General features: G+C 42.5%; 1 protein-coding gene across 10 annotated transcripts in view; it reads right to left on the reverse strand.

Moving 5' to 3' along the window:
* YEATS2 (YEATS domain containing 2) overlaps positions 1-15,532 on the reverse strand; it is a 47,911-nt gene that overhangs the window by 18,901 nt on the left and 13,478 nt on the right. For 5 of the 10 annotated variants that reach the window (XM_080622923.1, XM_080622919.1, XM_080622926.1 and 2 more), the window contains 10 exons: positions 15,063-15,107; positions 13,897-14,083; positions 11,993-12,232; positions 9,984-10,142; positions 7,504-7,607; positions 5,456-5,563; positions 4,259-4,432; positions 2,793-3,051; positions 1,876-2,037; positions 233-348 (listed from right to left, as the gene is read on the reverse strand). In XM_080622923.1, coding sequence (XP_080479049.1) covers positions 233-348; positions 1,876-2,037; positions 2,793-3,051; positions 4,259-4,432; positions 5,456-5,563; positions 7,504-7,607; positions 9,984-10,142; positions 11,993-12,232; positions 13,897-14,083; positions 15,063-15,107 — 1,554 coding nt within the window. The remainder of the gene's footprint in view (positions 1-232; positions 349-1,875; positions 2,038-2,792; positions 3,052-4,258; positions 4,433-5,455; positions 5,564-7,503; positions 7,608-9,983; positions 10,143-11,992; positions 12,233-13,896; positions 14,084-15,062; positions 15,108-15,532) is intronic. The other 5 variants (XM_080622921.1, XM_080622925.1, XM_080622924.1 and 2 more) reach the window with 5 other exon arrangements.

Below are 15,532 nucleotides of genomic sequence, written 5' to 3' on the forward strand. Positions count from 1 at the left end.
ACCATGAGGGTATGACCTGCAAGGCGAGGCGAGGGGCAGAGATGTGCTAATAGCAACAGCAAGTGGTAAAGCAGGTGACTGGCAGAAGGATAAGGTGAAAATGCTGTCAGAGAGGATCTAGATCCCATAGTCCAAGTATGCTTCACATACTACAAAACCAAAGGATATCCACCTAACACCACTGCAGCCTGAAACATCAATCTACTTCAACTGAGATGCTTATGCCACTGACCTGGGGTGTCTGCTTCAGGATGTAGGATGTATAGGTGAGGTGCTGTGACAAGTTACTGCTTGTGCTTTGGGTTCCTCCTCCTCCTCCACTATTTGTGGAAGAACCAGACTGGAGACCTGTAACCAGAAGAAGAGGCCTGACCCTTTGGTAACCAGACACCATCAGCTGCTAAAGCACCCCTGTATATACAAGTAATTGAAAACACTTTGCAAGACATTTGCTGCCATGTTTTGCCACTGAGTAACATTATGACCCAGTACAGTACCCAGTACTGTTCAGATGTACTGCTGTGCTTTCTTATAGCTCAGCGAACACCATGAATTAAAGGAGTTACGGGTGAAATAAGGACAACTGGTGGCTAAGCAAAGCTCATTTCAGGCAGTTTTGCACTTTCTCAAAAGAAAATGCTGTTTAACAGATGAATAGTCTTTTCATCAGTCTTTTGCAGGTTATGAATCTGCATCAAAAGCCCTAGAAACAAAAGTCCCACTGGCTTATTAATTTTACTGTCATTGGCTGTTCCAATACAATTTTGTTAACAGAATATGACATCAAGCAATAGTAACTTGCAGTGACACGTAGCTATTGCTCTACCACCAGAAGAAACAGCCTGAACACTGTCTTTTTTGCAGTCTCTCATTAGGAGTAAAAAAAATACTTATGTCTCTGCCATAAAAATCACAAGTATTTGCTCTTCCTTGACACCTGTGGGATTATTTCCTTGTCAAAGTTGGACTGCCCCAGCTGCCTCTCTGAATCTCAAGCAATGGGGCTCCCATCACAAGTTCTACAGCCCCAAAATACCTTCACCATGGGTATCTACTTCTTCAGTGACATCCGCTCTGTTGCTATGTTGCTAATATTTACAGCCTTATATGTTAAACTGAGTAACACCTCTTCCTTACTGCCAGTATCAGGACTGGGAGCAGAAAGTTTACACCAATCCATTTGCCATCCCAACCTCCAGCCTCAAAAGGAGTATTCTGCAGAAGGTGCACAACAAAACTTCATCTACAGAGTCCAAACCTGCATTATTCTTTCCCTATAGCAACAGCAAACTATAAACTAAGTATGACCCATCAGAACTATTTTAGCAATGTTACTCTTAAGGTTATTCCCCAGCAAGTTTGATTCACAAGGCCATTTACAAAACCTAAGTGTTTCTGCTGGTCTCAGCAGCTTGGGGCCAAACCTTTTATCAATATCCAGAACAAGTTCTTTCCCTCATTCCAGATACAGTATCTCATCCTTTTCAAAGTCAGCTTCTTATGTTTCTGGTTTCTCCAGGGAATCACTCCATTAGCTATTGATTGCTTTTTCAACTACATTCAAATCCATCTCAGTTCTAAATCACAAAGGAGGAGTTAAAGACAACCCTTCCCTGAATTTTGAGGAAAATTGCACTGTCTGCCTTCAGCACAGACATTGACAGCACTGCATGAAAAGCAATTTCATTGAAAACAGAAGACACTTGTGAGATCTCAGTCTTAAAAAGCACCACATACTGTGTAGCCGTGATCAAAGAAACCCCATCCTATTACTGACTTCCACAGTACCAGGATGCCTTATATCAAAAATGTCAAACATATTAATTATGCAGTGATTACATTATTTAACTCATTAGATTTCCCTGCAAGACTAACTAGCATTATTTGTGGCTCGCAAGATGGCTCCTTGGGGTATCAGAAGCAGTTTTCCTTTTCCAGAAGGATTCTTGCTGTTGGTGGTGAGGTACAGTTTGGTGCCTGGTGGTAAGTTTGCCAAGTTCGCCAGGTTAGTGGCTGGTAACTGCAGTGTAGCCATCACTAGAAAAGAAAGAATAAAAAGAAACATAACTACTGCTTGCAGAAAGTAGTATGCACTGAAATCTGCACAGCATGACAGTACTAGGAGTGACACGCAGCTAAACTTTGATAATCCATACTTAGCTGGCCTAACTGGAGATTAACTCCCCCAGTGATGCACAGACTCTATTTGGAATAGGCCTGAAAAGAGATTTCTCTGCATGTAGCACCACTTATGACTGCAGGCCAAAGCAGCACAGCCATGGGACCTACAGGCTTACTCCACAAGGTCACAACACCTTGAAAATGGTCCAGAGCCTAGCTAACATGCTCAGCTAAAGCTGTGTGCAGAAGCAAGCAGGATGATTCTGCCTTACTCCTGTAACTGTAAACACTCAGGAAGATGTGAAGATGCAACAAAGACAGTCTGGCTCTTGTTGCTTGGATTTATGTGGGGCCCTTTGAGCATCTAAGGGACACAACGCTGAGCAAAAGAGAGAGACATGGCTCCATGAAAGTCTATTAGCACATTCCCCAGCATATCTGTCTGATCTCCACTCAGAACACAGCATGTTTTATAGTACTTGCACTCCCTCTTCCCCCTTACAGATAATGAGTAGACATTTTCTTTACTGATCTCAGCCTGAATTTCCCTACAGACTTCTCTACTCACTTTGAACTTTTTCATATCACACATGGTTATTTTGCAGTTAAAGAAATCATTATAAAGCCTCAAAGTCTATCCATCACGAGCCATTAACAAGGTGGAAAATTACCTGAACCTTGAGAGGTACTTTTCTGAGCACCTGTGGAAGAAACTTGCGCTTTTGTGATAGTCTGCACAGGCTGAGCAACAATTGTCCCTCCACCTCCGCTTACAATGGCTTTGGCTACGCCTTGAGTCACAACCTGCTTCGGACCAACAGTCTTTGCTACCGAAGAGCTGGATTTTGCCACAAGTATCTGGCCACCACTTATAGCCACCGCTTGTTTCACTGTCGACTGTAAAGCAGAGCCAACTGGCACGCCAACAACCTGCAACAAATAGTACTGGATGATGTACTGCTGGCAAGAGCAACCATGTGAATTCTAGCTGGGACACTACCTCCATCTCTAGACATTTCAGGATAGTTCATATATGTCTAGTCATGTATAAAATCTCTTCATTCAGAAACAAAATTAAATTGGCAAGAGACTAATCCCAAGTAGAAAGATCAACTGTTAAACACAACCGGGATTTCAGAGCACCCACAAAAGATTAAGTACATTCAAATTACAGGGCACTTGCATTTTTCTCATATATAAGCAATGGCTTAATTCCAGCTGAAGATAAAGCTTGACTTGGCAGAGCACAGAGATCTAGAAACTGAGTCTCAACACATTTATGGGAACAGACTCCCTGGGAAAGCTGTGGCCTCAAAGCAGAGCCCACGAAGTGCTTCAATTTTATGGGTTGACAATAACTTCAGGGAAACATGAGTTTGCATACCTGCCTGAATAGGCAAATAAGGCAGTAAAAAGGACAATGAACTACTGCAAATGTAAATATATATTTACTTATGCAAACGTGAAAGCTCCATATATAGTTTCTTGTGTTTGCCATGTGATTTTACTCTATTTACAATGGAAACAGGCAAGAATGGAGGAAATTTCTGACTCATCATCTTGTCACTGCACGGTTACTGCTCCTTCTCAGAAGCTGTGTCACTCCTGTCACAGCAGCACTGCATTGGCACAGACTCCTACAGTAAAACACTTGAGTTGCCACTCAAGTAGGACTGCTTCCACCTGATACTAGTTCTGGCTCAGCCTTCACCCCACTCCCTATTTGTCCTGTCCTTTTTTGTTGTAGGCCTACAGTCCAAGGGAAGAATTTGCCTCCTCTTACAGAAAGACCTGGATGAATTTTAGCAAGAGCTACTGATAGCAGCCAACTTTGTGGGTCAACAAGCTCCAGTTCAAAACCACCCCAATCCCACTGTTGCAATGGGTCAGACAGAAGTGGGAGATGTTCCCTGTACACAATGCAATGCAACAGTGCCTGCTCACCCTGCTCCCTTCTGAAGAGCTACAGGTAAGTATGAGCCTCTCTGTGCACATGGGGAAACCAGCTAACTATGGTGGTGCTGCCTGGGTCCAAGACAAAAGCAACCATACAACCCCTGAAAAAACCATGAAGTGTTGCAATAAAACCACAAGACAGACAGCTTACACCAAGCAAAGATACCCAAGCACGTCATACCTTAGACTGCACTGTTCCCTCGCCCGTGCTCACAACTGGCTTCTGCGGTGACAACGCTAACATGTGGCTCCCTTTGACAGTGACATACTGCTGCACAGAGGACTGCGTGGTTGTCCCTGTCACTGGCAGTTGCGGTTGCTGGGGCAGCTCTCCCGGCTCCTGCTTTATTATCACCTATTAAATAGAAAGAAATAGTAAGGAAAGCAAACACCTTAAATCACTGGGGATCATTTCTGGAGCAATCTGTCCACAGGAAAGGGCATACGACAGTCAGCAAACTCAGATGTGGTTCTTACCACCAGACGGACTTTAACTCAGGTCCAAGATGAGAGCTACTTCCAACACACAAGTATGTGTGTGTGGTTTCTTTAGAAAGCATTCCAGATTTGAGACATGCTTATAGAAATTAGAGAATCAGAGATACTGCTAGTAATATTACAACTACTAGTCATACTAACAACAGATTTTGCTACACCTGACTTCTTCAGGCCCTGCACCTCGGCACAAAGCCACAACACTTTAAGATTTCAATTTCTTAAGCACCTTCCTGCTCAGAACACATTCTAAACCTCAGTATTTTCTTCTACCCTGCCAAATTACAAGCGATATTATAGCTACAGATATTGTGTATTATCATAGCTGACATTATTCTCTTGCATATATGTTTTAGGTTCCTCTGGGACAGGCCCTAAATCTAATCCTTACGAGCAGTGACTCCAGAAAGGCTAGGGTTTTTTTTTTGCTTTAGATTGCAGTAAGTACTGAAACTGGTAGGAACCATGTTTCCACCTTTTACTTGGATAACCTAATCTTGCCAGAGACAAGTTTAAATTCCAGATGGTAACATTTAAGGATACATATTCAGAAGTAGCATTTGAGATTCAGAAATCACAGTATCATTTTTTCAGAAGCTCCTGACAGATCTACTGCAGTTTACTTTTACTGTATCCCACTACCAACAACTTTTAAAATACTAGTCTCAATGCAATAATGATTCAAAGAAAAACAAGAAAAGATGAAAGAGGAGATGACAAAAAGAAAAGATCATAGGTTCAGTAGAGGCCCAGGGGAACAGCAAAACACACTGGTTCCAGTAACAGTTTTACATGCACTGGAAGTTAGATGATTTGTAGCACAAGTCCGCATGACATGGCACTACTGGGCTCCTTGTCCAGGCACAACAGCTAAGAGAAATACCTTTGTAAAAGCTCCAAGTCCTCCCGTGACCGATTTGGGGCTTTGCACCTTGGAATGACTCCCAATAGGACAAAGGGGTGGCATAGTGGCAAACAGAGAATCCTCCTGCTGCAAATAGGAGGACATGGTGCAATAATCAGAGAAATTTCCAATACAAGAAATAAACTAAGTGACTACTAACAAAGGGTAGCACAGACCACCTGGGCAGGCCAAACTTCCCTCAGTCAACACTGCAGTAAAAGGAGTGTAACTTACTTAATACAACCCACAAGGCAAATGTTACTTGGAAAGTTACACCTCCAACAACTTTTTCTTACCATATCCTACACAGGTTAAAGAACTCCTGTTACCTGACCAGCTTTTTACATGAAGCATTTCAGAGCTGTAAAGTTCAAGTAAGCTGAGGGAGGGATCTTACCAATGCATTTGAATACCTGATGGGAAGGTGTAGAGAAGATCAAGCCCGACAACACACAAATGAAGATGTCCCTGCTCACTGCAGGGGTTGGAACTAAATGACCTTTGGAGGTCCCTTCCAACCTAAACCACTCTATGATTCTATGACCTCCAGAGGCCCCTGCCAACCTCAACCATACTGTGATTCTATTCATAATGTCAAAGAGAGAAGATAATCTAAGAAGATGGGGAAAAAAATACGTTCAATTTAACTCTGCAAGCAAATATCTTTCAGATGAATTTTTGCTCTCCTGTAACTTGGAAGATGTGATGGCACACAGCCTACCAGTCATTTTAAAGTAGCTCTAGAAACATAGCCTGGAGTCATTAAGAAAAATGAAGAGAAAACTAGAACATAGCAAAGACATGAAAAGCAATGAGTTAAGCCCAACCTGTAACATCACACTGAATTATCATGCACCCTGTCCTCTTTAAAGAAACCATAAAATTACAGCTTTTCCACCAACCAGAAGACATAGATCAAAACACATTTCTGTTTACAGAGCTATGATTTTTACACATTTTAAAGAAAATATCTTCAGTTTTTAACATTGCCCTGGATATACAGGATTCAACTGTTACTAATGACATGTGCCTACTGTGACTCATTGAAAACCTTTCAGAAAGAGCCTTCCCAGATCAGTGACAAGTAAAGACTAATGAATGGTTTTCAACCTAGTTAAGTGAGCTCCATTTGAGCAGACAGGCGTTTAAAAGCTGAACAGCCAGCTGCACACCTGACACTTAAAATGCTACTCCAAACAAATTGCTCCAGACAGCAATCTTCAACACTTTTTCCCCAACAGACATGGGAAGCATTTCCGTTCCAAATGAAGAGTGATTTGCTCTCTGCAGGCTGACTGGCAAGCCTCCCCACTGCCCCCCCCAATCCTACATTAATGTTCTTGTGACTTAGAGACAGGAAATGGTCCTGTTTTCAGCAGCACACCCACCAGCTGCTTCCAGAAAGAGCCTCACTGATGCCAGTTTCCTGCCAGAAATATTCTTCCTAACACAAGATGTGGGAGATTTTGTTAGACAGTTCAGCTCCGTACCTTTTGAGCTTTGCCGATCAGAAGCATGAACTCTATCGCTGTTTGTTTACACACTTGGTTACTCCACTGTTTACACAAACATTTTTCTATATGCAGGCAGTTGTAAAACCACTCCATGAGCTATTTTCAAGCTGCTAGGAGCAGCTGCTGTATAAAAATAACAAGCAGAGTGAACCAGGCACCTCTGGTTTAATCACATACCTTCACTAGCAAAGTGAAGAAGATCAAAGTCAGCTATACAAGAGCTTTTTTGAAAGATAAAACATTTTGAGAGCTATGCCTTCTATGGATTTCCTTACAGAAATACGCCTTTAACAGAGGTGTAGGCAAGCCTAATTAGAGCTGCAGGAAGTGACACTATCATCTTGTATAACCACCATGTTCTCATATGGATCCATCTGTTAAACACAGTAAACCTTCATATGAAATGACATCCGAAAGAACTTGCCGGAAATACAGAAGTTATAATACTAAAAAGCCCTATTTAATAGGAAGCTGGATTTTAAATGGGAAGTACACACCTAATGAGAACATTACCTTGACAGCTGAGGTGACAAAACTGCTCCCATGGGTCTTTGATACAGGAGATCCAGTTCCATGAGAGACCTGACAAGCACTGGTCAGTTTGCTGGTTGGACTTCCTGTGTATTGGGAAATAAAGCAGATGTGGGATGAAGGCCCAGGAGTGGTGACACGAAACACACGAAACCTCTTCTAACAAGTAACATGGCATTTCATTTTGAGTCTGTATTCTCCATGAGGTGTGTCAGCGGGAATTGGCATGGGCACAAAACAAATCCACTATTGAATTTCCACCTACAGAATCCACGCCCGAGAGAAGACGGTCTCCACCCAGAGCTCTGTGTGCTGCAAGCAAATGGTCAGGTACCTTCCTGGCTGGCTGAAAATATTGGGTAGAGATACAAATATGTGATATTAGGACAGTAAATGAGCTGCCAGTCACAACTTCCTGCTGCAGATGTAACATCCTCCAATGCCCTGAAGCCCTGTGAACCTACACCAACCTCAGACACTGGTATGGGAGAAGCTCTTCCCAAGGGTGGAGTGGGAAGGGAAAAGAAGGCCAGGAAAAGGAGGGAGACAAAGTGAGGAGTAACAAGAGGAAGGGAGAGAATAAGCAGGGTAAAGGAAGAAACAGAAACAAGCACTCTCCTGACCCCTGACATGGATGGGGGTTCAGTGCTAAACTTACCCTGCATTATCACAGCGTGTATGCAACAGTGCTGCTCAGCAACAGTTTTCTTACTGCCGCAGGGTTGGATTGTTAAATTTCATTTGTTCAAGAGATGCCAAAGCCACGGATTACACACATGAAAACACAGTAATAGTCTCCCATACAGTTGTACTACAATCTGTACTTAAATTTAAAAGTAAATGAGCAGCCATTGAAATAATGCGCTTTGGGAAGGCTGGCCTTCAGAGAGCATAAATATCTCAACCTTCTTTTTCAAGATGGTCTACACTCTTATCAAAAATATCCTAGTGACTTTGTCTGTAGCACCACATTACACTCACTTCAGCCTGGCTGCTGCTGCCAAAAAGCCAGTTCCAAATTCCCTCTTGCACATAGGGTCTGGTGCTGAGGCTGCCTGGCAACAAAGCTCAATTTGGGGAGGGTATTCGTTTTCTGCTCTGCCACTGATCTGACCTGACTCACGCAGGATACAGGTGGTAGGAGTGCAGGGGAGGGAGAGGCAGCAGGCAGTTTCTGTACTTAAATCACATTCACGTGATGAGAAACTGCACCTTTAATGGTGTTAAGACCTGTATGTCCAAGCCATCTGGTGCATCTTCAGATCCTACCCCCCATGTACAAATCTTTACTAGGAGATCACAAAAGTCACCCGAACAATGATAAACTACATATGCATAGTAGACAGACAGGCTGGAGATAAAGAAGAAACAGAAAACAGAAAGGGCAGAAAACCCCCAACCAAACAACAACCACCACCACCATCCAAAAAACCCAAACCCCTATTGCTGAAACAGCCTCAGTGTTAACAAGAAAGCCCCAAAATATACTTAAAAAAATTCAGTTATGACTATGCTGCCCCTACCAATTCCATCTGTGATGAAGTTAAAATGAACGTTAACAACTGTATTCCCTCAGATAAAAGGAAGAACCATTATTAAGGAAGTTTCTGCCCTTTCCAACCACACCCAGCAAACAGTTTGTGTATTACATGGATGATACCCTTCACCACATGGCTCTGAGCATCCTTCCGAGATTCTGGCAGTCACACACATACACAAACAAGTGTGTTTTTAAATAGACAGTGGTTCTTGGCCACAAATCACAACTAATCAATCACTTCTGAATGACCTTTCCTCCAGCTCCAACACAAAGATTCCCAACTGACCTCTATACCCATCACCTGTCTTCTGCAGTTCAGTCCTCCTCTCTGACCCCAGGCTTACATCACCACTGAAGCACCAAGGGAGTCTAATTAGAAGAATACAAACCGGCTGGAATTGGGCCAGCTAGAAGTCAAGAGCAGCAACAAAACCCAGCATGGCTGCTCTCCTGGCACCCTGGGTCTACGCATATCCTACATATAGAGAGCCCCACACACTGGGACCTAAGACTGATCTGCCAGTCGCCGCAATCTCTCCATGCTTTTAGCTTACATCCATGATACAGTTCTCACCCAACCACCTGAGCACTGCTTCTGTCTAAATTTCTGTGCACCACAGTCTACATTACTTTCTCCCCTTTCCTTTTTGCCTGCAAAGAACAGGCTCTCTTTGAAGAGGCATCTGTGAGTTCAATTTGGCCTTACATTACGTGCTGTTTCCTAAAGGAGTTATGTTAGTCTGAGATACCCTTAACCATGCTATACAGGCCAGTTGTGCAAACCAATACCTCCCTCTTTCTTTGCAGAGTACTTTTGCATCTTCTCAAGCTCATATCCTGGTGTTACACTAACCATTTTAAAGAGAGAATAAACTTGAATGGGTAAGACTAAGCCACTACCTTCTGTGATCACACTACACACCTGTGCTTGTGGTTGCTGCTCCAACCATCTGTCCAGGCTTGTCCACAATAACATATGGGTTATTAATGACTGAGCTAGCAGAGCCTTGCTTCATGTGCACCGGAGTGGAGGTTGGAGTACGAGGTAGTGGAGATGGACTAGGGGTCGATATTGGAGAACCTTAAGAAAAAAAGTCCAATGCTTCCGTCTTGTAAATGTTGTAAGAACATAAAAATACAGCAGTAGTTGTACTTTGCACAACGGCTTAGAGAAGGAACATTTTGTGAGGATGCATTTCCCAGCCTGAGTGAGAAGGAGAAGGAAAGAGAAGACAGAAGGAAAAGAAAAGGTATGTAGAGCATTATGGCGCCCACCTACCCTGGACATTCTCTGCCTAACAGGACAGGCAGGGTTCAAAGGAACCTTGAGAAGCCAATGTCCTGAGGGACATTACTTAAATCATTTTCACTGCCAAGACCAGTCCATCCAAGGAGATGAAGAAAGAGAGCTGAGCTCCTTACTAGGTGCTCTCTTTCCCTTGCGGAGCCCATGGTACAGGCATTCAGAGCCAGGAACTGAGCAGATCATGTAAAAAGGTTGCGTGATGCAGCAGCCATCAGACCAGCATGGATGGCCTTGTCTCTTCACTGCTCTAACTACAGCAGAAGCCAGACTGTAAAACAGACTGTAAAATGTGCAACTTCTGGGTAACAGGACCAGGAGAGAAAAACTAAAGAAAAGAGCTGCATGAGGGTAAACAAGAAATGCAGAGAAAAGGACAGGCAAGGAAGTGATCAGAGAGAAGAGACAGCAGCAAGCACACTAAGCTTCAACTGACTGTTAGTCTGCTTTCTTGGCAGTGATGGACAATTAAAATGGAACATAAATGCTGAACAAATAAAATCCCCACATCTTCTAAACCGCTTTTGAAATCTGAAAGAGGTGACACTTTTTGATAGACAGCAGAGCCTTGGAAAAATATTGAGCAGGGAAAGATTTAAATAGCAAAGATCAACAGAGAACAGTCCAAGGATTTTAAGAAAGACAGAATGGCCCTTTGCTTTCTGGAAAGCCTTGGGAAAAGAAAAGAAGATCAAGAGCAGAGCTTATTAAGAAGGAAGAAAGTACTTGGCAGAGGTTCAAATGTAAATCAGCCTGAATACAGTTTGAAGATGTCAAGGAACAACACTGAAATTTGATTAAAAACCCAACAAACCAGACACACTTGAGGAAAATTATCTGGGAGCATATCATCAGAAATCACATATATTGATGGCTGGTGCTTTATCCTCTCTACCCTGAACACCAGAAAATGAACGAATGCAACAGGTCATTTTTCAGTTTCACAACATGTGACATAGTGAGCTGCACATTAAAATTTTCTGATGTAAAACATCATCCAGTGGATGGCATCATGCCCAGGCAGGGAAGTGACTGTAAGTCAAGTGAGTGAACAGCACCTTGACCCTGTCTGGTTCAGAAGCTATCAAAAGCGTATCACATTTCTCACTGTAGTCAGCTGATAATTTAATCCAACAGAGGGTGGACTTTTGGACGAAGAAGACCAAAGCTGTTCCATTTGAAGAGATATTGCAAGTACAAGAGGGACCATTTGAGTCTATAGGGTTGAATCTAATTAATTCGCCCAATAATCAGAAAACAATTTCTTCTTGTCTGAAAGCAGGAAGAAGAATAGCTTCTTCCCACATCCAAATACCCCACATGGAAGATGGGTCCTTGACTGGGCCTTCCTGTGGGTAGTAGTTCAGTTAAAGACTTTTAAAAGCATTCAAGAACAGGATGAGAACAGCTCTTATCCTGCTTTTGATCTGATGTGAAGAATTTCACACTTGTATTTCCGTCCTTGATCAATGAGAACTGTGTTTAGCTCCTTATTCTAGAGTTCCCTCCTTATTCTAGAGTTCCCTACTGCCTTGTTCAAAACTTGGCAGGAAATCAGGGGAAGGACTCAGAACAGGTCCAACTGGTTTGCTCTCGTTTTCCACTGGGATAAGCAAACTAACATTCACCTGATACAATCTTGCAACTCATGGTGATAGGCTGGAAGGATTTTCCTGGTGACTCTGCAGGGCTTGGGCTCTGACCTTGAGGCACTATTTTACAGCTAGCTGCAATGGGTTGAAAGGCTGAATTTCCATGAGAGCCAAAGGCAACTTTCTGTGTGGCTAACTTGGTGGGAGTCCGTTCTATTGAAGATGGCAGGGAATAAAACGTGGCATGTCTTTCAGTTTCAGCATTCCCGGGGAAGCCTGATTAAAACAGGGAAAAGAAGAGAAATAGTTCTTAGGCTGAGGCATCTAATTCCTTACCGTGCTTCTCTACGCAAACAAAACCCAGGTACAACAAACATGCTCTTGAAGGAAGGAAAAGAAATTGGTGGGCAGCACTGAATGGGAAAAAAGCGGGGTAGAGAGTTCCTCCCATGCTAGCCTGTTGGATTTGTCTCTGAGCAGAAGACGCTGTTCACAGCCTGTTCAGCTGTGGTTGGTGACCAGCCGCTTCTCACACATTTTCTTGGAACGACCTGTTGACCAAAAATGCTGGTAGTTTCATGCGTCCTCAGGGCTCCACAGGACTAAGGCTGGATCTCCTTCACAAAGAACCTCACAGCGTGTTTTTTGGAGTAAGGGCACAAGGAGACCTCCTACTGCCTTTTGACCTGGGTTAAAGAATCTACCTTATTTGATGTAGGAGGGCATCCATTAACCTGTAGTTGATGAGAGAAGCCACTGCCTGTCAGCGTTAACAAACAGGCAGGTTTATTTCCATCCTGTTGGCTGTAGCATTGCTTGCCTACAAGTGCTGTGTATCTTCCTGTATAAATAAAAAGCCTGTGCATTTAAAATTTTGTTGCATTTCTCCTTCTTTGACCACAAAAAACACTGCATTCACGCAGTGGACATTCCTCTTGCTGAGCCAGAACACTGCCAGTGGCATCACGGCACCTACCAGAAAGCGCACCATGCCAGACACCAGCTTAAAGCCAATCTTAGAACACAGGATAAATCAAGAAAGGCATCAGACCATGTTGCTAGCAACCGTATTTTGAAATATACAGCTACTTTTTCCAGCCAGTTTGTCACACGAAAATGTGCAAACCATAAAAGACACCCTTGTTCCTCAGCCTAGTTAAGCAAGGTCTGTCATTTAAGCCTTGACACTCTATATTTCAGAAAATGAAGCCAAATTCTAACAGATGCACAGTTTTTCCTACTTCACACAAACTAAAGATCAGAACAGTGTGCCCAAGGGCCGGCACAGCCTGTTTCACACAATCCCAATTATCTTAAGGCACCAGCTACTGCCCCACTGCAACAGGTGCTGCATGTCTTGATCTTATAGGGGCAGGTGAGAATGAGACCATGACTGGCCCAGATGCCATCCCTCATACAGGTATACACATCTCTTTCACTTTCTATTTTCAACACCAGAGTTTAGTAGTACCTTTTGTTCCTCCACAATCAATTCATGTTAGGCACCAACATATATGTCTGATCACAAAACTAGACCAATTCCTTAAATGAATACACAGGCTCAAAAATATTAAGAAACTTAAAAAAACCCTCTGAAAACAGTCTGCCAAGAATAAAGCTACAAGTGCTATTCAACAACTTTTTTTACCAACTGCATCTGCTGCATGAAGGTCCATCTTCACCATGTTTAGCAAAACAGCCTACTCAACAAACTCCATGTTAAAAACAAACAAAACCACTCCCCTCGATTCAATCAAACTCCAAATAAACCATAACTATTTCTGAATCACTTTTCAGAGTACACTGAGAAAATTATCATCTAGGGTGAGCAAGGAGCAGGTAGCACTGGCAACCTTTAAGGCACAAAGCAGTTAAGAAGAGGTATCCAGAACAGCTGAAGTTCCAAGAACTCGTATTTCACCAACACCCAATTGATTTACCTTTGTCCACTGAAGCATCTGGACTGGAGTCTCGCAACTGTTTAATTGGTGAAGAAGCTTTGACTGGTGCTGGGATGCTCAGCGGCAGCGGTAAAGATGTAGGAACATCAGAAAGGTCAGACTCTGAAGACTGGGAGAAGAGATACTCCTCACCAAGGGAATGCCTATGTAGCTCCACATCCACTACCTTCCACAAATAGGAGAAAGCACATTACTATTTGGTAGCTGGCTAAAGATAGAAAAAGTGAGAACAGCTATGTCTTTTTATTTTAAGTCTAGAAACTTCTCCCTCTCCTCCCAGAGGTTCAGCAGCACTTGAGCTAAGACAAAAATCTTGCAGCATTTAACCCTCACAGTAAAATAGCACATCCCTCAGTCCGTGGGGAAATCTGAACAGTGAACACTGGAAGGAATACAGAGCCCAGCTCCAAGCATCTCACTAAGGAAAGTGCTGCATACCCCCCTAGGGACAGGCACAAAACTGCAGCTTGCCTTTTTTGATAAGGCCTTGAGAAACACATGTTATCTACTCTTCAAAAGTGCTCTTTAATCACAGTAGACATCTCACATTAGTTCTCCACAGACTGAAAAGCTGAAGTAATGCAATTTCACCATAAAAATTTCCATTGACTACAGTACAACACAGGGAAAATAACACTAAAAATCCTTCAGGGATACAGCAGACTATGAGTTATTAATTACATATTTTAACTTTTAAGAGTTCATTTTGCATTATGATACTGAATCCTGACAGATGCAGAAACTTAAAAGTACTTAATATATTGCAAAATTTCAGCAGGATAGCTAAGTGATCCCTTTAACTTAAATTCTTTACGTATGAGATCTGCAGCACATCAGAATGCAAATCAAGACATTTAATACCTAAAGTTCCACAAAGAAATGACTATTTTAACTGTAGGACAAGTTAACTTCTTTATGAAAGAGCTAGAAATGGTCTCCCCTGAACTAGAATGGGGAAAAAATGACTGCTGTCATGAATACTGACAAGGTGTCACAATAATTTCATCTAACAAGACAGCAAAATATACATTCTAGAAATTGTGAAATCAGATGGGTCTGACTGTGCTTAGTCCCATTATCTTTTCCTTTTTAAACATCCTTAAGGAATCAAAATACAACATCCATTGCACAATTTGTTGACTCACCGTTTCTGCACCGAGCGTCTGCAGGCCTGTGTACGTCCTGTCCAACTGGATAAAACAATACAATGTATTTATATTAACCTGGGCAAAGCAATATATTAGCTAGAATTTACAATACTAGTTTCAACTACTTTCAAGTACGTAAGTTGAGAAGCAGTACATCCAATTTTTTGAGGCCACAGGGTCTGAAACCTGCATGCTCTGTTAAATACCCTCTGTTCTGCAAAAAAGCCAACTCAAAGCCCATGCTAAAGTAGAAAGGAACAAAAAAGCTGAAGGAAACAAGATTGCTGGGGAAATATTACTGCAGTCTAAGAGGAGTCTTAGGAGTATCCTTTTTTACTCCTGATGTCAATATAAGGAAACAATAATGAGAAAAAACTCAGCTTTAAACTGATCAGCACAAAGGCTATGCTTACACTGTAATTTTTGACTAATTAACTGGTCACACTGAGCATCAGCAGAAAATCCCA

This window comes from Psittacula echo (assembly GCF_963264785.1).
Source record: "Psittacula echo genome assembly, chromosome: 7".
Taxonomy (NCBI): Eukaryota; Metazoa; Chordata; class Aves; order Psittaciformes; family Psittacidae; genus Psittacula; species Psittacula echo.